The sequence below is a fragment of the Stegodyphus dumicola genome, chromosome 2, assembly GCF_044657685.1.
Source record: "Stegodyphus dumicola isolate Sdum_Otavi_A_Nest chromosome 2, ASM4465768v1".
NCBI classification, from domain to species: Eukaryota; Metazoa; Arthropoda; class Arachnida; order Araneae; family Eresidae; genus Stegodyphus; species Stegodyphus dumicola.
This window is the reverse complement of record NC_140769.1, coordinates 131,302,097-131,328,086: the sequence shown is the minus strand read 5'-3', so window position 1 is coordinate 131,328,086 and position 25,990 is coordinate 131,302,097. Positions and strand designations below refer to the sequence as shown.

The window sequence follows — 25,990 nt, the reverse complement described above, 5'->3', positions numbered from 1 at the left end:
ATTCCCTGCAGAGCGTTGCTAATTTTTCATCTTTCCTGCTTCCAAAAAATACCTAATGTCTCTACAGTGACGCCCGAACTAAAATGGCGTTGGATGATGATTCTCCTCACCCAGGATTTGGCGCTTGGGTCCCCTAGAAACACCCATCGCCCTTTGAAAGGGGAAGTATATAAGGTATTTCTCACGCCTTCGTGGTGTAGTGTTCTGCACACTCAGCGCGTAATTGAGAGATCCGTGGTTCTTTTCCCGGCGAAGGCGTTGCTAATTTTTCATCTTGCCTGCTTCTAAAAAATACCTAATGTCTCTACACCATGAAGTAGAAATTTCAACTTTTTTATGTCACAAAGACAGCAGTCGTAATTTATTTCCAATAGACAGTCTCGCGCGCTGGAGATAATATTTTTTTTTTTTTTTTTTTTTTTGTACAGTGTTACCATTGCTCGCTTTGAAATCACTGTTAATCAGTTTGTCAATCGAACATTTGTTCAAGTTTTACAAAATATGAAACACACAATAAAAAAAAATCGAAATTCAAAATTCGGGCTTCTAGGTATCCATATTCGGATAGAGGACTATTCAAAGTTTGGTGGCTCTAGGTACCGTTATTTTTTCACAATGCGAAAAACATACATTCATGCAGATTTTTCATTATTTAATTTCTTTACATATATTACAGGGTGATAACATTTGGTGGCAACAATTTAAAAAAGGATTAGCCGCTTATAGTGAATCGTCACATAATGCCGTTTTGAGTCTAATAGCCCTTCTGGGACACCGCCCCTTCGGACTACAAAAAAATTCTGGTTCATGCGATATATACAAAGTTGCATTCCCGACAGGAATTTTATATGTACTAAATTATTTATATGTACTAATTTTATAGTACCTTATGATTAGGATTCCATATTACGTCTTTTAACACTGACAACTTAATTTCATTATTACGTTTAAAAGTAACCACAAAACCACACTGTTTGAAGCATTTTAAAAAGGCGAGGATTGAGTTCAAGGAGGAATGGCAGACGAATGGAAGGAATTGAACAACACAAATTTACCTCCAGTTTGAAGATTTAAAAAAGTGGAGGTTTGAAGATTTTCCTATACACGACGTTGATGATAGTAGAAGGATAACAACATCAGAGACAGCAAAACTTTTCAGAATACTGCAGTCTTTTGAAAAAAATTATAGAAGTTTACTGCGGCAAGCACAATCTACTTGTTCTTTCAGTGTTACAACATGAAACGTCTTTTACTATTAATCGAAATAATATACTGAAAAGCACAGTAACAGAACAAATGTGTTTTTAGACCAAAGGGTTAGCCCAGAAGGACTATTAACTTCGTTTTGGCATTTTGTGGCGTTTCTTTACAAATCGTGTTTCATTTTGAAGTGTTGACACCAAATATTAGAGCACTGTTTTATATTTAAAGAAATTAAATAATGAAGAATCTGCATAAATGTATGTATATTTCTCGCATTATGATAAAACAACGGTACCTAGAGACATCCAATTTTGAATAACGTACGTCTTCCACACGAATGTGGGCATCTGAAAGCCCAAAATTTGGAAATTGTTTTATTATCTGTTTCATATTTTGCAAAGCATTTACGACTTTTTGACTAAGAAACTGAAGGATTTCAAAGCAAGCAATGGCAACACTGTACGGGAGAAAAAACACACACAATTTTTATGTCCAGTGCGCGAGACTGGACATTTTGTATCGAAAATTCTCTTTTTTTTTGTTTTTTCAATTATTTTGCAATATTACTGTTGAGTTGAATTTTACGGTTTAAATGCGAAGAACACGATATTTAGTAAATAACAGTAACACACAAAACGTTAAAAAAAAGCTCCTTTGGACGAAATATAAAATCTGAAAACTTTCAGATTTTTAGTCCAAAGGCGTTTTGTCCCTGAGAGACTATGGTTTTCGTTTTGCGATTTTACGTTGAATCACTTTGAATGTCGATTTCACTTTTCAAACTGTTGCCACCAAATATTATCGCTTTGTATTATATTTGAAGAACATAAATAATGAAGAATCTGAGTAAATGTATGTATGTTTCTCGCGTTGTGATAAAATAACGCTACCTAAAACCATCCAATTTTGAATGACGTAATCCTTCTGCAAATATGGGCATCTATCTATCTGGAAGCCAAATTTGGAATTTGTTTTATTATCGATTTCATATTTTGTAAAACTTTAACGAATTTTTTATTAACAAGCTCAAAGATTTAAGAGCGAGCAATGGCAACGGTGTAAAAAAAAAAAAAAAAAAAAAATCTATCTCCTACGCGTGAGACTCTGTATCAAAAATTCTAAAGATACGCTGAATTTAAAATTATTTTGCAATATTGCTCTTGAACTGGATTTTATGTTTTAAGTGCGAAAAACATCATGTTTAATAAATATAGGTAACACACACACAATGATTAAAAAAAAAAAAAAACGCCCCTTTCGACGTAATTTAAAATCTGAAACCTTTCAGATTTTCTTTTTACTTTCTCCCAACAGCAGAACGCATCTAGGAATGATACAAATTCCATCATCTGAATCCCAAACGTCATTTTGAAGTGGGCCATTATTTACTGCGGAAGAATGCAGTCTCACACGCTAAACCCCCTTCCCCCTCCCCCGAGAAAGGAAAGAACTTCAGTGCTGGTTTCCACATCGCTATCAAGGTGCCTAATCTATAATCAAATGCCCTGGTCTACTAACATTCAGTTGACAAGCTATCACAAGCAGTAATTTTTCATGAAACGTGTCAGGAGTGATAAGTGCTCGTCAACCTTATCTGACTGAGAGACATCTGCCACTATCGATAGAGTGCTGACGGACGAGCTATTAGACTTGCCAAATATTAAACGGCGCTTCATTGCCTGGAAGAACGTAATTAATTTGAATATGGAATTTTTCAATTATTTCTTTGTACAGATGCGGCGCAACGAAATGGGAACTTAACAACGTTGATAACGTGTTGATAATACCTAAGTTCATTATGTGTTTAAATTCCGTGGGGGAATTTGTGTGTGAGGGGGGATTATGGTATCATCGTAACGATTATAAAGAGATAATTAACTTATAGACAAGAATTCTCTGTTATTTGAACTAAATGGTAAAGAGCTTTTATGAGTAGTACGTTTCTTAGATAATCCATGGTCAGGGCAAGTATCATTAAAGAGTTTAAATGGCTAGTTTTAGTATATATAATTTTTTTCCACAAAAGAGTTGTATTTTTTAAAAGTATTTTGCATAAAAGATGCAAGGATTCGTTTAGTTTTACTAACCAGTTACCCAAACGGGCAATTTGCACATAAAAGCTACTAATTTCGTTTTGTAATTTTGCGTCGTCCACTATAAAACGGCGTTTCACTTTTCAGTTTGTTGCCATTATATTTAAATAAATATTATGATTTCATTTTGATTAATAATATTTTAATATAAACATAAAACACAATTAATGTCTATAACGTATTTCTCCCACTTCCCCAGCGTGCCTTCGTGGTGAGGTGGTTCTGCACACTGGGCCGGTATTCCAGATGTTCGTGGTTCGCTTCCCGGCGAAGGCAATTGCTCATTTTTCATCTTGCCTGCTTCCAAAAAATACCTAATGTCTCTACAGTGGCGCTCGAACTAAAAGGGTGTTGGATGCGGATTCTCCACACGCAGGATTTGGCGATTGGGTCCCTCAAAAACCTCAGTCGCCCTTCAAAAGGGGGGTATATAAGGTATTTCTCCCGCCTTTCTAGCGTAACTTCGAGGTGTAGTGGTTCTGCACGCTAGGCCGGCATTCCAGAGGTGCGTGGTTCAATTCCCGGTGAAGGCGGTTGCTAATTTTTCACCTGGTGCAGTTGCTCTGTTGATGGTCTCCTGTCTCCTGTCATTTCGAGAAGTATCGTCGGAAAGTGCTGCACAGGAAGCAAATAAAAATTTCCCATCCATCTGAAAATTTTTAATATTGCACGAAGTAAAGAAAGTATTGTAACAGCGAAAAATTTCAGATATCTTATGCCATCGTTTGGTTTGGTTTATGTAATTATGGCAAAGTCTCGGAAGCTCTCTGCCTAATGAAAAGGACGACTTTGCGAACAATTTCTAAGGGAAAATTCCACAAATGTGTCCCTTCGCTTAGGGGAAAAAATACCTTCATTTCTAAGGGAAAATGGCTCGTATACATGTTACACATGGGAAAACCATAAAAATGTCCATGCAACCAGCCCGATCGCGGAATTCGAACCTCGAACCGAACTACCTGTGTTCAGCGACTTCACCGCTCGGCAGCTGGTGGGCCATATTTCAACAAAAATACACATTTGACCGCTCCCGAATCCAACGGAACGATGTTTTTGCAAACATCGGACGGAATAAAGAACATTTCCCCCCCCCCAAACGGATTCTAAAAGGATTCAGATAAGATTTTCTTCGCCCGTATGTATGCATCTCGCATAGCTCAAAAATTAGCAGCCGTAGAACATTAAACTTTTGTACATGGAATTGCTATAACATCTATTTGTACACTTCTTCTTTTTTGTTGCAATCGATCGGAACAAACTTATATATATCTATTCCCAAACTGTTACCCGACTCGGTGACTTCAGTTTTTTATTCTTATATACTCTTAAATTGTAAAATTTTTGCTTTAAAATTGACTGAATAGCAGTTTTATAATTTTTTTGGAGGAAACGAGTCTTTTATTCTGTCCTTACGTACAGGTATCACGCAAAAACATCGTTAAATTGCATTCGATAGTGGTCAAAATGGATATTTTCGTTGAAATATGCTGCCTGAAACTTTTCGCGATTACAATACTTCCTTTTTACTTCGTGCAAGGAAGTAAAAACAAAACAAAAATTAAACGAACGTTGATAGTTTCTTAGTCTTTCACAAATTCCTTTCTAAATTTAAAACAAAACTGTTCAAATGAATACATATATTTGGATCAAAGTAATTTTAAAGTGAAACCATTACATTTAAGTGATTTTTAATTTACGTTTCCCATCGACCTCTCATTTTGTCATATCGATAGAGCCCTTTTCTGAGCACTTCTATGCATAAGCTGGAATGTAACATTCTTTCATTATTACAAATAAACGTTTGGATATAATTTTTAAGTGCTTAAATAAGAAGCGAATAAACTAAGAGCCGCTGTAAGCCGTTCGAAACTACTGAAAACAATACTTATGATTGCGATATTCAGTGGTCATGACTTGCAATTCAAAATATCATTATTTCTTTTTTCATTTCCGATGTGAGGTTTTCCATTTCAATAAACATAATTACACAGAAAATACCCGGCAACAGAAAAACACTTTCGCTATCTGGTGTCAACCTTGCCTACCAAGAAGCATATCAAATCATGCGACCTCCATCATTAGGCAATTACTGCAACAATTAAATACTAAATGCTCATGTTAGTGGCTCTGCTGGAATAAGACGGTCAATAATTTTCGTCTCATGTTACCTAGTCATATTGTAAAAATAAAACATATTAGAAAAATGGTTCATTGGAATGCATGTATTCCACGTTTTGTTAGCACATTTTCTGATTTAATCAAACATGCTGTGAATATTTTTTTTGAAATTTTAATATTAAAAAGATTTTTTCCACATATTCCCTTAAAATCTCCTTTTTAATGTCACTCAATGAAAGTTTTTAATATCCTCGAATTGAACTGTCTATTCTTCAAGATATTCCAAGCTGTTATTATAAAAATTTCGGACTTCTTTCAGAAAATCAGGTCCTTTAATGGCACCTTGTGCTTCCAAACTAGTGATGTCCTTTCGAATAACTAAAGGAACGTAACCGTTATCAATTCTTTCTCGCAATTTTTTTTTAAATTATTGATTTCATTTGACACTTCCGTATTTGAAATTTTGTCCCCTTCAATCATTTTCACAGCATTGTGAAATAATGTAGCTTGGTTGTGGATGAACTGATGCCAAATTTGTGATGTGTCATTTTTAAAAAAGAGCTGCAATATTCTTGGACATTTACCTTGTGATAAAAAGTATGATTTTAATGGTTCGTACATTTTTACAATATTTTCTACAGCTGGTCAAAGAGCTAGCCGTCGTGTTTTGCTGTAACCAATAATTCTTTTATATTCGATTTCTACGCTTTCACAAAAATCCTTTACTTTCAACACGTACAGTATATATATATATATATATATATATATATATATATATATATAAATACGAATAAAAGATTTTAATAATATTTTCAACATCCACTGGAAGTAAGTCAGATGCTGTTTAAATAGTATTGTGCAGTATATGCGCTGCACAACCTTATCGAATAATGTTTTTTGTTCAAACGTTCGTTAAGTTTCCTAAAAACGTTATTGATGCCTCTTCTAGCTTTTCCACCAAATTTTCGATAGTATTATCCTCATAATGTGCAATAATTTTATTATTCAAATTATTCTTTTTTAAAATAGTACTTATTGAATCAAAAATTATTTATGAAGTTTCACCCGGCAATGAAACAAAATCTAATATTCAGATTTTAATTCCTGTTTCTGGATCAAAAAGTCTACAATTGTGGGAAATAATTTTAAATCTTTGTGGTTGGAGCATCATAAATATATGGATATAAATGTGCATTTAATCTAATTCTTTCTGCAAATGTGAAAACGAATATGGTGAAAAAAACATTACAAGTAATTGCTTCGGTTTTTGTCCTTGACGTGCACTTTTTTTTTTTTTTTTTTTTTTTTGTCGTACAATGTTTTGATTATTTGCGACGTACAATCAGTTTATCTGAAACTTTGATTGTGGTTTATGGTGTGGAAAGCAAATAGCCCTTCAGCTAATGCTAGCTGTTCCTCCTATTAACAATACATATTCCTTGACGAGACGTAACGACAATGATCGAACACCAGCGAGTAAATTTAACTCGTTACATCGCCTAATTTAGTTTACTCTTCATGCATTTTATGTGTTTTTTTTATTTCTTTATATTCACTATAATAATTAATAAATAATATTTAATACATTTTTACCGTACATTTAAAATAAGAAATGCAGATGTGTTCTAAAAAGCGGGACATTTTTAAAAATCGGCGGGACGCCAGACAGTCCTCCAAAAAACAGGACTGTCCCGCCAAAATCGGGACGTGTAGTCACTTTACCTAAGAAGCAATTAGCTCTATTGTTAGCATAAAATCATTATTAGAAAAACTATTATTACAGGTCTCTACTATGATTATTCATTTCTACAATTTCATTATTCAAGTCTTCTAACTATCGTCAAAATATCTGCCCGTCACTACAGTGTTCATCTGCTACATACCTAAGCAACCGAAAATCATTTCGTCGTCATTGATGTATTTTCTACATTAGATGCAGTTCAAAATGATAATAAACCAGAACAGCATAAAAAGAAAACACAAACAATTCGCAGTTAGCAAAAAGTGCCACACATGAGCCGATTATCATTTTATGCCATTGTTTGATGAGATACCGAATGATCTACACATGTTATAGTTAAAACAGCAGGAACCGACGCTTTTATACCATGACAGAAAAAAATACGACCAATGTAAATTAAAAAAAAAAGCGCATAGCGAAAGGTTAAATATAGGAGATAGGATAATATAGGCAAAACCATGAGGCTCTGATTATCTACTAGTGTGCAGAAACTTGAGAAACTTTTCTGATTTGGGCCGTAATTCCGCAAAACTCAACTGGGAGATATGAAATTCATACTACAGAGTAACAATGTAGTACTTAAAGCAGAGGTCGGCAACCTATGACCCGTGGGCCATCGAGTGACCCGTTTGGTAATTTCAAGTGACCCACTTTAGTTCCGAAAATAAAGTACTATAAGATATACAAACATTTTTTTTTTTTTCTTTTTCCCAAAAAATTTTTGTCGCAAAGTTATGAAAGTACCAAATTTGAATCCAGTATAACATATAAAAATATCAGTTAAAGCACTGAATGGATACCCCCGCCTGAATGGATATGGAATCGGCCGATAGTATGCGGAATGCAGCGACATTGTCTTAACAAATTGTACCATTCCTGGACGCGCGCGTCGTTATCTCAGTCGTATGTCAGTTATAGCACGTGTAGTACAGTAGCACAGTAATATTGACCTAGTGAAATAAACATTATTATTTAAAAAAATTACCATGAACAAACAAAAAGCAAAAAAGAGATTATTTAAAGATGTGTGGACAGAAAAGTATGGGTGTATCGAAAATGGTGACAAATTGATATGTACTTTATGTACAGATATAATTACCGCCAGGACTTATAATATTGAGCGACACTTTTCTTCAAAACATAAAGATGTGAGTGAAACGGCAAATGAAGATAAATCTGAATACATTGCTAATCATAAGGTACTATAAAATTAGTACATATAAAATTCCTGTCGGGAATGCAACTTTGTATATATCGCATGAACCAGAATTTTTTTGTAGTCCAAAGGGGCGGTGTCCCAGAAGGGCTATTAGACTCAAAACGGCATTGTGTGGCGTTTCACTATAAGCGGCTAATCCTTTTTTAAATTTTTGCCACCAAATGTTATCACCCTGTAATATATGTAAAGAAATTAAATAATGAAAAATCTGCATGAATGTATGTGTATTAAATTTTGGAAAACAAAATAAATTCTTAAAGAGTTTTGTTACCAGCAACAATCACGCTACGTCTGCCAGCTTAGTTGCAGCTCTTAGCATTGGTACCAACGGAAAATCATTTACAGACGGCGAGTTTTTGAAAAAATTGTTCCGAACACTTATTTAATGACTTCGAAAATCAAAAACAAATAATTAAGAGAATCAAAGAAATGTCATTGTTAGCTAGAACAGTCCAGCGTCGCGTTGAAGATATGGTCAAGAATGTTGATGAACAGGTCAAAAATGATTTGTTATCTTGTGACATAATTAGCATTGCAGTTGCACCGACATAAATAGTATTAGGCTTGCAATAATTATTAGATTTGCATCAATAAATAGCTCGAATGTCAATTAAGAACTATGCGTTCTTGCTTCAATGAATGACACCACCAAAGGCACTGATATTTTTCGTCAAGACAAGAGTTTACAAATTTCAAAAATGGGCAAATATTGGATTTAAAAAGTAAATTGTTTTCCATAGCAACTTACGGTGCTCCAAGTATGAGAAGAAAAACTGTTGCATTTGTAAAACTAATGGAAAATGAACTTGGCCGTTCACTTTTATCGTTTCATTGTATCATACATGAAGAAAATTTATTTGCAAAGGCATCTACACAACAACTTAAGGATGTAATGAAAAAAGTTGTTAAGATCGTAAACATGATAATAGCGCGATCAGCATTAATACACAGGCGCTTTAAAGCCTTTTTGGAGGAAATTGAATAGAAATATGGAGGTTTGTTATTACATTCTGAAATACGATGGTTAAGTCGGGGCAAAGTTCTTAATAGATTTGAAGAGTGTTTTGATAATATACAAATATTTCTTCACGAAATCGGTGAAAATGATCTCGAACTCAATGATAACCAATGGTTTTTAAGACTTTTGTTCTTAACAGACATAATGAACCATTATAATGATTTCAACGTACGAGTCCACGGAAATAACCACACAATTTTGAAAATGTATGAGGAATGGAAGAGTTTTACTTCAAAATTGATATTATTTGAAACTGACATAAAAACTAAAAAATTTCATTTCTTTCCCTTGTTAAAAAGGGAACGTGAAAAAGAAAATATCGATGAACGCAATCTAAATATGTTCGAAACTTGGATTTCGGTCAATAAAAGTGAATATGAAAGTCGGTTTCAAAGTCTTAAGAAACATGGAGAAATGTTTACATTTATGATAAAGCCCGATGAAATAGAAGAACATATTATAAATTTGGAGTATTTTGAATATCTAAGAACTGACAGTTTTAGTTTAGAAATGATTGATTTTAAAAGTTCAACATTATGGACGGATAAATTCAAGAAATTGCGGAACGATTTGGAAAATACAGAAGATAATCATTTTCTCATGATATCAACATGTTGGGCATCACTTCCTACGAGGTTTTCATCATTAAAAAAATTGCCTTTGCCATTTTGTCCATATTCGGGTCCACTTATAAATGTGAGCAAATATTTTCACAAATGAAATTTATTTTAAGCAAAAACAGGGGCAGGTTAACTATTAAAAATTCAGATGCTTGTGTTCGACTTAAAACGACTAACTATAAACCAGACTTGACTAAATTGACGTCACAAGTTCAACATCAGGGGAGCCATAGATATCGTAGAGAAAGTTTATAAATAAAGTTTTTTCAACTATGTTTGTAATTATTTTCTTAATAAAATATATCTTATTATTTACTAAAATACTGTTTTAATACGAAAATATCTCTGACCCAAACGTCTCTTTAATACTCGCATTTTGGTGGATTTTGACCCGCGGCCAAAAAAGGTTGACGACCCCTGACTTAAGGAAAGTATTGTAGTAGATAAGGAAAGTAAAGTACTTAAAGATTAAAAAAAATAGAACGCATAGAGTACGTAACGAATAGAAATGGGCTTCATTGTCAGAACAGTGTTTGTACAGTCTGGCCGTGAGGAAGAATGACAAACTAAAGAGCCTTAGTAAAGTATAGAACCTTCTCTAACTGCAATGTTGAGTTGCACTGTCTATCTACACTCAACCAAAAGTCTAACCAGCCGGATTGTCTCACAGTTCTTGGGGAAAGAGTTCCCAGTCTTCATGGAAAATCCATTTTAGTTGTCTGGTGTTCTCCTATGGGTAAGATAGTGTTTCCAAGCGTCTCCTTAAAGTGTCCCACACATGCTAAACGGTTTTTACAACAGGGAGGCAGGCTGGCTGATTCATTCTGTAGATATCTTCACTTTCCAGGAGCTCCTCGACAGTGTGAGTCCTGTGTGTCCGTGCATTGCTATCCATAAAAAAAAAGTCGGAAGCAACGGCACCTCGGAATGTGTCAATAACGTGGAGCTTCGTCAATACGTTAATTATAATTGCTTCCCCATACCAGCATGCCAATACCATCCCAATGGATTTCCTGATGCTAGTTTGATGAAAGTGTGTCTCTATTTCTCTTTATATCAAATGACGCCGAGAATCGTTTATCAGAATGAAACGACTCTCATCGGTAAAAAGGGCATGAGTCCATTCATGAAATGCCCAGTCTTTGGCTTCCTACATCACTGTATACAATGCCGCCTATGGGCTGCTGTCCATGGAACGCAGCGTTCAAGACGACAGACAAACAGGCCGCCTTTATGAAGTCATCTGGCTACAGTAAATCGGAACACCTGTCGTTGGGTTGTCGTGCACAACCGCTGACAAATATTACTATATGACTGATTTCGATCTCTATTCGCCGGCAAGGCAATATATCAGTCATCAGTCGCCGTTGTTTTCCTTGCCCGACCATCATCAATCTTTCTTACTGGTGTGTCTGTCGTATAGAAGACTTTCCAAGCTCAGGAAATAACACTTTCATCAATTGCAAACTCTTGGGAGACAGACGTCAAACTACATCCCTCCTCAAGCTTACCAATCATTCTTCAACGTGTAAAGGCATCCTGATGCATCCAGTTAGCTATACTGCAAACACGATCTCACTTTACTTGCAGATGAATGTCTGGAAATGCGCCTTCTATTCTTCTTTTTAAGCTGCCTAGCACTGCTCGTTCTGACTCCTCAGATTTTGTGTATTCTGAGGGACCCTTTGACGTCATGTGCTGATAACTGTATTTGCATCACCTTTCCACTGAGTTAGCTTTTCATTGTACTGATCGCAAAAAGCCTTTCTCAACATTTCCATGGTTGCATGTTGAAAAATGAATTTGTTGCTCAAGTTTTGCACACCAGGGTATCAATGGAAACGGTCAAAGAGTAGATTATGGAAAAGTCGAAACACGATGGTTGCCTTTTACGCGCTTGCATTTTGTGTAATAGACTCGTCTTCATTTGATCGTACTGAAATAGTTCATTTGCGCTGCCAAAGCTCTGCTTGAATACTTTTTCACCTAAGGTAAATGCGCCCCTCCCCCTGTGTACAGTCAAATTAATTCAAGGTAAGTATATAAAATCAAACCAGTAACTCTTATTTTGTTCTTATTAAATATTTCACTTAATTAATACATGTAATAATTTATAATTTTTTAATGAAACGTTTAAAAGTAACTTTTGGATAAATAGAAATTACACTGAAATAATATAAATAGTACTAAAATTAATATAAAAGCTATTACATTAATAGTTAAGCTTTTTATTATTTATTACTATTATTGCCTTTTAAAGAAATAAAATTGACAATATTTCAATATTTTTTTAATCTAGTTGATTATTCGCGATATAAGATTGTAATTGAATTCCCTAAATAGAATTACTTGATCTATTATTCCCATTAAACTATATGATAAACTATTTTAATGCATTAATTATGGTATTCGTTTTAAATAAAAGCTAATTAAATTATTAATTAATTATGAGATTAAAATAACATTCATTTCGACTATGAAAAATTATTTTTGATAAAATTAGTTCTTTTATCAATTAGTTCTTGGCAGTCTGATTTAATAACCTTTCTTTTCATATTCTGTTGATGTATTTATTTACCTATAAAACTAAATTTTCAGATTTCTTAAGAATATTTTCACTCATATTCCGTAAAAGAAAAAGATATTCTTACTGTTATTGTTTGATTGTTTAATTAAGTATGCAAAGCACGCGAAGACGATTTGTCTAAGGAAAGAGATACCTTCATGAAAAACTTTCTAAAAGAAACTGGCTCGTATTTACATTACGCATGGAGAAAAACTGCAAAACTACCTATGCAACCAAACCCTTTGCCGAGATTCGACACTAGGTTGATCTCTCTGTTAAAGGTGCAATTTTTACACACTTTTGTACGCTTTAAAATTTTTCACTGCAAGACAATTATTCATCTTTCTTTCCCCTTGTTATATTAAAAATCCACGAAGACATCAGCAAAAATTTTAATTAATTTCCTTTAAGTTGTCATTAGTTTCATCCCGTCAGGGTAAACCATAATTTGAAGCTTTGTATAAGTTTGAACTTAGAATAAACGCAAAATAATCAAAACAAGTTGAAACTTGCATGAAATATACTGTAATGACTTTTCTGCCTAACTTTTAATATTTAATCGCTAATAGTTAATTAAGTTTTTGATTTTATTTGGTGAATTTAATACGGAAAAGCGCTCAAGTATTCAAGAACATGAGAGCTTTTCTATTAGCTAAAATGCCTATTTTAAAATGCTGCTTCTCGATACATTTCAGAATTGAACTTGAATATCTGTAGAGTCATTAGGTTTTTCTCCCCTTTTCTTTTTTTTTCCTCCAAAGCCCAAAAGAAGCGTTAGACACGAATCGTTATTAGTCCCAAAACGGCATTTTGCGTCGTTTCTCTCTCTGTGTTGATTCACTTTTTCAACTGTTGCCATCAAATATTATGGCCATGTATTATATTTAAAGAAACTAAATATAATGAAGAATCTGCATGAACGTAGGTATGTTCCTCGCATTGTAAAAAAACAACGGTACCTACAGACACCAAATTTTGAATAACGTAGTTCTTCACCCGAACACGGGCGCCTGGAAGTCCAAATTTTGAATTACTAATGTTCTTTATTTATCTATTTCACATTTGTAAAACTTTAACAACATTTTGCTTTACAAGCTCAACGATTTTAAAGCGGGCATAGGCAATGCTGCACGAACGAAAAAAAAAAAAATTATGACCTACGCACGAGACTGTATCGGAAATTCTAAAGATATGCTGTTTTGTTGTTTTTAAATATTTTGTGATATTACTGTTGAATTTAATTTTATTTGATTTAAGTGCAAGAACAGGTAACACACAAAGTAATAAAAAAAAACGATCTTTTGGGCGCAATATAAAATCAGAAAGTTCTCCAATTTTCTAAAAATTAAATATTGTAAAAAAAATCTGAAAGCTTTCAGATTTTACATTACGCCCAACAGGGCGCTTTTTTTAGACGTTTTGTGTATTACATTTATTTATTAAATATCATGTTCTTCGCACTTGAATCATAAAATTCAGTTCAACAGCAATATCTCAAAATAATTTTAAAATGAGTATATCTATATATAGTATTTCTGATACACAGAGAAACAAATGCTTTTTTCCCCCGCATAGTGATGACATACTCACTTTGAAATCGTTAAGTTTATTAATCAAAAATTCGTTGAAGTTTTGCAAAATATGAAATAGATAATAAAACAAATTCCAAATTTGGGTTTCCAGATGTCCATATTCGGTGGAGGATTACATTATTCAAAACTGGATGGCTCTGGGTACCGTTGTTTTACCACAATGCGAGAAACAAACATATATTTATGCAGATTCTTCATTATTTAATTTCTTTAAATATAATACAGAGCTGTAATATTTTGTGGCGACAATTTCAGTAATGAAGCAACGTTTATAGTGAATCAACGGAAAATGTCAAAACGTAATTAATAATACTTCTGTTCAAATTGCCCATTTGGACTAAAAAACGCAGGAGAACATGAAAAATGAGCAATGCCCTTGCCGGGACTCAAACCTGGACTTATCAAATACGCACCGTGTGTGCTACCGTTACACCACGAAAACATGCTGGAAGAAAGGAGAAAATACCTTACATATACATACTGCCCTTTTTAAAGGACGACTGAGGATGAGGAAACCCATTCCCGAAATTCTGATGGTAACGAATTATTCTCCACTATCGTTTAACTTGGGCGCCACTTTAGAGGAGTTTTTTTTTTTTTTTTTTTTTTTTTTTTTTTTTTAATTTTAATTATGTTTTTAAAAGCGGGAGTACAAGAAAAATGGGCAATGCCGTCGTTGGGACCCGGACCTCTTGAATACGCACAGAGTGTGCTATTGTTACACTACGAAGGCAAGCTTTAGGGTGGGAAAAAATACCTTATATATCATAATTTATTTTTTAAATGCATTTCTAAAATTTCGCAGTTATTTTGATGACAATCTTAGCCGCTCATCTGAGGCAATTGCCCCACTTGCCTCATCCTTGTCCAGTGGTGTGGTGTATTTAATTATGGCAAAGCACACTACGGCTATCTGCCTAAGTGGAGGGATGCCTTCATGGAGGACTTTCTAAGGGAATACGTATACACCATCCTTGTCCAGACTCTGGCACTGCTCTTCTATTAAATATATAATTATACCTTATATTAACATCAAATCAAGCAGCATCGCGCGCATTCAGTATTTAGGAGGGTGACCTATATATTTACATAATTAAATACTCAAATTGATTAAAATAAGCCGGCAAAACTGCATAATGATAATAAAATTAATTTTCAGTTATTTTCTGCAGTTTTTGAGACATTAGGCATTTTTTTTAAAGTAAGAATGGTGAAAACTGAACAACGCCTTCACCGGGAATCAAACCACGGACCTCTGGAATACGCGCCCGGTGTGCAGAGCACCACACCACGAAGGCATGCTAGGAAAGTGGGAGAAATACTTTATATATATACCCTTTTTTAAAGAGCGGCTTGGGTTTTTAGGGGACCCATTCGCCAAATCCTGGATGTGGAGAATCATCATCCACCACCCTTTTACTTCGGGCGCCAATGTAGAGATATTAGGTATTTTTTGGAAGCAGGAGACTTGAAAAATGAGAAACGCCTTCGCCGGGAATCGGACCACGGACCTCTGGAATACGCGCCCAGCGTGCAGACCACCACACTACGAAGGCATGCTAAGAAGGTGGGAGAAATATCTTATAAGCTCATCAGGAAATTTTGAATCTGCATCTTTATGTCTGTTTGCAATTTCTTTCAACATTTTCAAGCCATTCTTCTTTAGCTCTAAATTTAGTTTAGAGTTTTTACACCTTGTTCCTTTATTCACGAAAATTTACTTAAACTCAATTTCTAATAATGTATAACAATGCATCCTACGTTAACAGACACTGAATTTAATTTTTTCAACATCAAAATTACTCTTACGTAAAAGATTCATCACAAGACAGATGACGATAATTTTAGCATCCGTTCAACTAATGTCATAGCTGAGAGAGCGAATAGCTTCGCCGAGATTTTACTCTCATTTATTTGTTTGTACCTCTCAAGGTCCATAATTAAATACTCCGAACAGACATAATTGCAGCCAAATCTCAGACTTTCACAAGGAGCATTATATTAATGACAATGATCATGTAATGAAATTATCGGTAATTATGTAGTCGAGACTCAGAGTTAGATTTGGAAAAGACACTCCTTGATGCTAACCACGAAACGCCCACGAATTAATAACAAGGAAAAAAGAGGCTGCACAAAAAGATTCATTCATCCATGCTTGAGAACGATGACTTCAGCGATAAGTTATGCTGGATATTGCTTTCTTCCGCGGCTTCTACCTTCAGCAGAGCTATTAAATTCGTGTATTCGTCTAGATTGAATCAACTGATAACCCCCGCGTTACAAGGGCAGCGTAACAGTTACATTCGTTTTCTAATGGTTCTAATTGAGCGATAATTAGTGAAGTCTTGACAGTAAAGCTTGGATACCCAGTCACTGGCAATAAAGCTTGATGCATATCGGAGAAGTGTAGCGATTTTGTTCCTGCTTAGCTGCGTAGAAGTAAGATGAAAATATGGGATAAAGGTTATCATAGCAATAAGTTAAGAGTAATTTTGTACAGCGAAATTAGAGAAACATTAAAGGAGAACTACACGTTAATGGCAAAGATAACATTAAGTCTGAAACTCAAATACAGATGAAACTGGAAGATTTAGTTTAACATCAGTTAAATACCATAGGACATAGAATCAACGTTTAGATGTATTGGACGTTCTAGTTCAAATGCACTACAAAATTATTTGAAGTATCTTATCTCTACATATAATAAGATGAAATCGCATCATTTTCAATACTTTCATTCTTTTTAGAAACTGGGTTTTTGGCAACAGTTTTTCATTCAATGCTTTGTATACTGGACTACTGACAGTTGAAAATATGAGACAAAATGCTACTTATTTTCTTTTGGTTTTTGGACACGCAACACGCACATCGCAATCTTCTTATGCATGTGTGCATGTGTCTCGCGAGGCACAACAAAAAGAATTTCCCTTTTTTCTCTCTCTCTTTTTGTTAGCTGATAGCAAAGAGGTTTATATATTTTGAATTATGTCATCCACAAAGCACAATTTTGATGGGTTATTGCTTTCTGATGAGAGTTTCATTCTTTTAGAAAAGTGGTTTCGGCAACAGTTTTTATTCATTGCTTAGGATACTGGACTGCTGACTGTTTTCTCTTGAAAATATGAGATTTATTGCTTATCTCAATGTCATTTTTTATATTATGTTTTAATTATACATAATTTTAATTATATAAAAACTTTTGCATAATTGGTTTCAGGAAACAAAGTTCTTAACTTCCTTTATACCATATGAATTATTAAGATTTTGCAACGGGAAGTTGGTTAATTTATTTATTAGGCTAATTAATATTTGTATTAAAGGATATTGCTTATTTCATTGAAATTTTTTATATGCAATACATTTTTATTGAAATTTGTGTTGTGTTTGTTTTTGATAAATTTGTTCTGCAGAGTAAAATTCTGTGCAATTTTTAAATTTAGTATGTGGTGTTCCTTTTAGGCATTTTTCAGGTACATTTAAAAGCCAGACTAAGGCTGGTCGGGTAGCGGCTAGTATATACTATATATAAAGGAATTGAAAGTTGCTAACAACTCAGTCACTACTATAGCTATCATCAACAAACTTTCTACAATTCTTTTCTGGATCCTGGAAAAGGTCGACGTTCACCCCCCCCCCAAATAGCTAAAATCAGAGATATCTTTTATATAAGCGGCTTAAGTGTTTGTCACCGATAGTTTATTGTTGACATTTGGAAAAAATGAGCGCAGAAATTAACGTTTTCTATGACCATCTATAAGTCTCAGGGCCAAACGCTTAAGCGTGTTGGCATTTTTTTACCTGAGCCTGCATTTGGACACGGTCAACTTTATGTTGCCTTTTCAAGAGTTCGTGAAAGAACGGACGTAAAATTAAAAATAATGGATGGTCCTCTGCAAGGTGAGCTTAAAAATGATGGAAAGATCTACACAAGAAATGTTGTGCACAAAGAGATCTTTGACATGGGAATTAACATTTTATTATTTAAACACCTTTATTTATTGAGCTAGCTGTGGCTCTTAAGAAATGTAAGGCCAGTGGTTTCCTTCATTGCACTCTACTTTAAACAAGTTGAAGGGGAAAACCCCGTGTGGCAGTAAGCGAAGGGGTGTCCTCGCCGCCTGACCTGGGTAATTCAGTTTGAATGAGCAGACACCGTTGCGCAAATCATTTTAATTACAATTTATAATATGTAAACAGCGGTCATTTCGTATGACCGCCGGGCTTTCTAGTTAATTATAAACGCTTAAAACGCTAATTTTCGCCCTCATTTTTGCGAGTGGCAATAATGCTGATATCAGCAACAATGACAACAGTGATATATCATCAACAATTGCTGAGTGCCATTGTTGCTGATATAATGAGAGAGAATTAGTTTATTTTTCTATCGAATTTTTTATGTGGTTTCCATATCGCTCAAAATAATTCATTTTGCTCAAAATAATGATGTATTTGTTTTAAGTTTTGCTGATCCAAACGGCAGTTCCATATGTCATAAGGGTATATATAACATAAGATTCTATACTTACGTAGTCAGTTGTGGCACGTGTATTGAATATTACTTTTTTTTTTTGGCATTTTTTATGCACTACAATGACGCATCATATTCCTTATGACGTGTAACATGCTATTATACGAATTTTCAAATGATGTCATGAGTAAAATAATACATTACTCTCAATCTAACTTAACTGGCATTGGGTATTTCCGCTAGTATTAAATATATAGTTATAAATTTTGTTTTCAATCCATGGTAATTGCACTTTTTTACATGATTCCGGTAGTTATATTAATGGAGCTACATCTGAAATGCCCATTGTTACCAATGTTGGAAGAAAAATGCGAAGATGAGAAGGAAGGATAAAAGATACGGACAAACGTTAAAGGAAGAATACATGTTTCTGCCAGAGATAACCTTAAATCTGAAAGACAATACACATGAAATTAGGAGGTTTATTACGGATGAAGAATGTCGGATGAAAGAGACAACATGCAATTTTGTTATGCCGACTCCCGTCACAAGCATTTTAAGTATGCGAACTAAGTGTAATTCGACAAATGTCCTTCAACACATTGCAGTAATCCATTTATAGTCATCCATTACATGCTATACTCTCTGCCCAGCATTTCTTTTGCGAGCATGGACTGGTGTATAACAGTGTTCAGTTATAAAAAATTACAAGTATACGTATAAGGTATTTTCTCCCTCCTTTCTGCATGCCTTCGTGGTGTAATAGTAACACATTCGGAGCGTATTCGAGAGGTCAGGTTCGAGTACCGGCGAGAGCATTGCTCCAACTTTTTCATGTCTCCCGCATAAAAAAAAAAAAATCTAAAGTGGCGCCCGAACTACAAGGTGGTGGATGATGATGCTTCACCACCAGGATTTGGCGTTTGGGTTTCCTAAACCTCAGTTGCCCTTTAAAACGGGAAGTATGTATTTTTTCCTTCCTTTTTGCATGCCTTTGTGGTATAACGGTAGCACATTCGACGCGTATTCGAAAGGCCCAAGTTCTAGCTCTGGCAAGGGCATTGCTCATTTTTCATGCCTCCGGTATCAAAATAACTAATGCGTCTACAACCTTATTTTGTTCTTTTTTTTTTCCGAACATGAAATACGCTCAATAATTTTGGACCACCCTGTAGAGTAAAACTTCTCTTGACAACCTACGAAAGGAACTGATACTTCTGAAAACATAAATCAGCATCGCTATCGATCATCATCTGCCCGATATAAGATCATATCCGTACAAGATCAAAATCATCAAGATTAACTGTGGTCAGTTGTCTTAGAGAGGTTTCGTCATATATGGATTCTGCATTTTATTACTACACGGAAAAAGTCTTTATTTTGTTATAATTTTACTCGGGAAAACAGATCTATTATATATTACAATTGATCATCTCTAAAACGATCATCTATTGTTCCTTTCCCCCCCCAGGAAGTGGTCATCTTAGAAATAGAATATTAGACAGTTTTATTTATATGTATTATCAGAAATATCGGTCAATTTCAGAAGTCGTCGCCACAAGAAGGTTCACTATATTTGAATTCATGTTTGAAAGTATATCTGTTACCAGCAAAGTTTGAAATCCGGCATTCTATACAATGCCTAAAACTAGCCGGCATTGTATGTAATGCCTAAAACTATCCGGCAATGTATGAAATGATTCCTATTTCACATATTTCCTAGGCATTCTAAATGAGAAACTGGCAAAGTACGAAACGATTCATATTTCACACATTTCCTAGGCATTCTAAATGAGAAACTGGCAAAGTATGAAATACATCTCCGAATCGTTTTGAATATCACATGCATTTCAATACATTCATTATTTCATACATTCCGTTTCTGATAACTTTTATGCGTGTTTAAGGGAAACGCGTGATGAAGTTGCATGCAAAAATTGTGAAAAAGTTCATACCTTCTGTTACCAGGCTAGTAAAGATGATGAAACGGATATTTCGTGCACGCATTGTTTCTAAACTTAAAATGCTACTGAAGATAAAATAAATTATAAAATTGATCTGAAAACAGAAGCCAAAAAAAATGAAAATGAATTCGGAAAAATAATTTTGCACTTCTGCTTTGGGAACTACTGTACGAGTTCCTATTCCTGACGTTGACAAGGGGCTAGGTGATTCACGCAATGTATTGGAATATTTTTATATTCTATAGAATGCTGGCATTTCATACTTTGACGGTAACATATATAATAGCCTTATCAGGATCTTTTTTCATACTTTGCCTAAACAGCATTTGTCAGTCTAGACAATGCCTAGGCATTCTATACAATGTCGGCGTTCCATACTTTGCCGATAACATATCAATGTTATTTGCACAGAAAAATTAAAAGAAATGTGTGGAAAATGACAAGAAATTTAGGTAAAAATAATCATGTTTAAGTGCAGATGATATCAAAAAATTCTTTCGAATTTTGACTTTGACCTGCAAGATCCCGTGTTCAATGGAACACAGCTTGCAGACCTCTAGCTTAGACAGATGTGTCACTACTCTGCCGTTGTAAATGGGATTACGGCCGGTTGAACGTCAATGAGACATAACGCATCTATAACTCAGAGTAAGTTGTCACGCTATGAACCAATTTTTTATCGGCTTTCACCAATCATTAATGCATTCGCATAACTATCAACATAAAGGGAATGGCTCCTGATGTCTTTTATCATTCAGCAGCTATTAACTTCAATCTCTGAGGTATCTGTGGTAAAGTAAAAATGATATATCACTGTAATGCAAAGCTGCGGTAAAAGCGTTTTCACCCATATGTCCGTAAATTGATTCTAGATGGTAAAACAATCAATATTTGCAGCCATTGATATATCACAACTCGAGCGTGTTTACTAAATCAATGCATTGTATTGTGAACATAGTGCAGTTACTTTTGAAAGCATATGCAACTTTTCAACTTATGCAAGCCCTACCAAATGATGATTGAAGAATAATTTTATGGAAAGGACTGAGATCGTGTTGTTATATCTTTTTTTTCACATATTTGTAAATTTTTGCTTGCAATTTACATTTTATACATTTTATTAATATCATGTCTTGTTTATTTAATATCATGTTCATTTTTATTATTTACTTAGAACATTTTATGTAACAGTTTTACTGTGTATTTTTGAATTACCGAAATTTATAACCACCTGTTGTGTTTGTAACATCTACTTAGTTTACTACGTTGTAGATATTTAAATTCTGAATCGATCGATGTTTGAATTCTAAGATTTCAAGCGTCAGTCACTCAGATAAAACCAAAGATACAGGAGAAACCTTTAAGTGACAGATTTACTTACTTACCCCCAGCTGAGTTGTTGTACCGCCTGTTATATGCCTATCAGCATTTGCCCTTAATTGGTAGAGCATTCTGCTGTCGCTAGGCCCAGCTAAAATTCTCTTTTGAATATTAAAATTTGTAGCGGAATTTATAACATTGTAGATTCATTAGGTTAATTGGAAGCAGGAGAGATGTGAAAAAATGAGCAACGCCTTCGCGGGGAATCGAACCACGGACCACTGAAATACGCGCGCAGCGTGCAGACTACCACACCACGAAGGTACGCTAAGAAGACGGGAGAAATACAAAGCGCATTTGTCATTCTATAGAATGCCTATATATTGTTGCGTGCGTACGCGTTCGTTTGAATCGAATGCACAAGTCCGATGAAAAATGAACAAAATTGATTATTATCACAACAAATATGCTTAAATTTACTCAGATATTCGTGCAATATTACAATATCTCACAATAGTTATCTTTTAAGTACTCAAAGGTTCAAGAGAATTAATTCAAAACAGCTAAAGAAAGCTAATCCGCTACAGTCAACAAGAGCAGTCTTCTAAACAAACTCTTAAAACAACAACAAACTAACTAACTAACTGAATTGAGAGGTTTTCCTCCATTTTATAAGATTTTAATTCGCGCGCAAGAAATTTCTGGAATTTTCTAGAAAGCAAAAAGAGATATTTATTTATTAAATGTTAAATGCACGTGTTCTTGTATATTTAACTTTCCGGCTTAGCTTTCCTTTAATATTCGTCACGCGCTGCACTGCACGGGGAATTAAACAATTTAATTTATAATTCAACTAACATTAGCTATGTAAATACCAAATCCATAATGGTATTATGTACCCTATCTAGGTAAAGTATATAATGATTCTCATATTTTGTCTAAAAACTTTGTAGATACTTAAGGTAATTTTTGAAAGCAGATGTGAAAAATGACCAATACCCTCACCGGGACTTGAACCTCGAACCTCTTGAATACGCGCCGAGTGTGCTGACCCTTACTTCACGAAAGCATGCTAAGAAGGCGGAAGAAATACCTTATAACGTCAGGCATTTTATACAGTGCCGGCGTTTCATACAATGCCAGTAACATATACACATTGATTCATGAACCGTCTGTGTTGCATTTCAGCTGACATTCCTTTGCAATGCCATCTTTCAAACTGCGCTGTACAATTTTGAAAAATTATTACTGGACAGCTTGTTCAGTACTGGACTTGTATTACTGGACAGCTTGTTCAGTACATTATTTTCTTTTCTTGTTATTGGAGTGTGTCATTACTGTTTGATATAATTTTAAAACGTAACCTCATGTACTGACAGATTCCACACTGGATTCGAGACTTCACTAGTGTAGATACGAGAAATCCTAAAAAACCTACATTATTAAAGCAAACCAATTTTTTTTTTATATTTTTTTGCAATGCTCGAAAAAAATAATGTCAACACAAACTCCTGAAAGCCTTAAAAGAGATGTATATGAGATGCTGATGTAAGCAGACAAGCGATCCACTTCTCCACGGGAAGCTCGTAAGTTATGTGCCATAACTCACGATAAACTGGAGGTTGAGTAATAGTCTCTTTTATGTTACTGACAGATGAAATAGATCAGGATTGAGTTAAAACGTTAGATGAAGACGTATGAGCAACATTTTGAGTCTAGTGACATGAAAAAATAATAATAATAATAAATAAACTAATGACTATAGTATTCTGCACAGCATATTATATGGAAAAAGTTTGCTTATATTGTAATGTAGACAAAATCCGAGCTATTACGTAATGTCCTATCTAAAAATTTAATCACGATTTTTAATATTCGACACGAAATAAAAATTTATAAAAGCTAAAAGAAAAAGAAAATCTGAAAGGTTTCAGATTTTAAATTACGTGCAAAGGGTCGCTTTTTTTTTAACATTTCGTGTATTACCTTTATTTATTAAATATCATATTCTTCGCACTTAAACTATAAAATTCAGTTCAACAGCAATATCGCAAAATAATTTTAAAATGAGCTTATCTTTAAAATTTCCGATACACAGTCTCTCGCGCTGGAGATAAAAATGTTTTTTCTGTACAACTTTGCCTCTCGACGTCTTCCATTGTAGATGAACGAGAAAAACGTCATCGTTTATACCTTGAACTAATTTTAACAAAGTGCGTAAACCACATTTGGCATTATTATCACTTATATATACCAAATTTCAAAGCGCGCCAATACGTAAGTTCACACATATCTTAGGAAATTTTCAATAAAAATACTCTAATTTTTTTTTAGATATGCTTAGAAATACATCTACATTAAGATCATGGTAAAAATTTTATTGGTTATAATTCAAAATGTTTTTTTTTTTTTTTGAAAAATTCATAAAATCTATTTTAAAATACAAACTTTTAAAATATAAAATAAAAAATGAGCGAATTATATTTGGAATGAATCTAAATTTCGAATTCTGAAAGGAAGAATCAAGTAAATTTGATACAAAAATGATATTAATGAATATATATCAAATTCAATTAACACTGCGGAGCTAAAATTTTGAGAGATAATTTTTTAAAAACTACTCGTGCCATTTTTACAAAACTTGGTAGTTTGGCGTAATTTCAGTCGTAAAATGGAAATATGAAAAAACATTGGTATGTTATTTCAGAAAAAGTACAATTTTGTGTTAAAATATCTATATTAGAACAATGCTATATAGAAATCTAATACATATGCTAAAGCGCGCTTTTGAGATATGGGTAAAGGAATTTGAATTTCGTCAATCGACTCGGTAGAACGGGAGATATACACTGCTTCCCTTTTTTCCCGCAGTGTACGTGCATTTTAAAACATATCCAAGAAATTAAGGCAATATACTAGAAGTACGTAAATCCAGATATAACGTACCACGGCTATTTTGGCATTAAAATCAAGTAAATACCTCTTTCTCGTGGCAATTTTCAGAAATTTGGCTTTCTTAGTGTACCGGCACGGGGTGTGCCGGTCAGAAGATTAACTAAAGCTAATATAACCGGATGTTCCAAGAATGTTTACATATTATCATATAAATTCATATAAATTATGCTTTTCTTTTCTCAACAGGTGGCGTTGATTGTCGAGCTTTTCTTTTATTAAAAGCGATTGAACAGATCCGTTTTCTTAACTAAAAAACACAGTATATCTCTCACTTAAAACTGATTTAGTATTTTTATTTGAAATAAGGCAAAATAAAATAGTTTTAAAAGATACAATGCAAAATCGATTTAGAAATTAAATTCATACCATTGATTATTCGAGTATTATATTACTACTCAAGTAATGAGATCTGCGCGAAAATATACGGGAGGAAGGAAGAAAAAAAAAAAAAAAAAAAAAAAAGACTGGCGGTGAATAGAATAATTTTTTCGATCAATAGATTGACTCAAATATCAATGAATAAAACTTTGCTCTTTCTGAATGAGAAGTTTCCGATCCTGAACGGAGACTGAAAAGTAATGGCTTACCTGACACAACGAGGAGGAAAATACTAAGTAGATGAACCACCTGAGAATCAGTGGGAAATTCAGCATAATTTCTGAACTTATTTCTTCAGTCGTATCTGGAAAGATAAAAAAAAAATTTCAGAAAAATTTGATATTTGTTAATAGTTTTGTTTTCAATATAATACGCATATATATTCTGCGTAACAAATAACTCAAATACAAATACAACTCACATTTTTAGACGATTTTCATTGTATTTAGAGAAATATTTTACCTAAAAATTTTGTGATCTAAATGTTCTATTTGAAAACTCTTATTCTTAACTGTCTACAGCGCCATTTCCAAGAAAATAAAGCCTTTTATAGTATATGAAGAAGTATTTTATCCTATTCCTTTTGAACAGCTTTCCAAATTCCAAGGAGTGATGTAGGTCGACGTGTGAACAATCCGCTTTTTAAAAGTCCAAAAGCACACAAATTCATGGATGATACATCAGGAGATTTACTACAGATATGAGAGAAGAGAAGAACTCGTTTCTTGTTCC

At 34.0% G+C, this 25,990-nt stretch overlaps 1 protein-coding gene across 1 annotated transcript in view; it reads right to left on the bottom strand.

Annotated features, from left to right (window-relative positions):
- Window positions 1-25,990, bottom strand: part of LOC118184952 (uncharacterized) — a 721,540-nt gene that overhangs the window by 275,800 nt on the left and 419,750 nt on the right. The window contains exon 4 of the mRNA XM_085811107.1: window positions 25,468-25,562. Within this exon, the coding sequence (XP_085667233.1) occupies window positions 25,468-25,533 (66 nt within the window). The 5' untranslated portion in view covers window positions 25,534-25,562. The remainder of the gene's footprint in view (window positions 1-25,467; window positions 25,563-25,990) is intronic.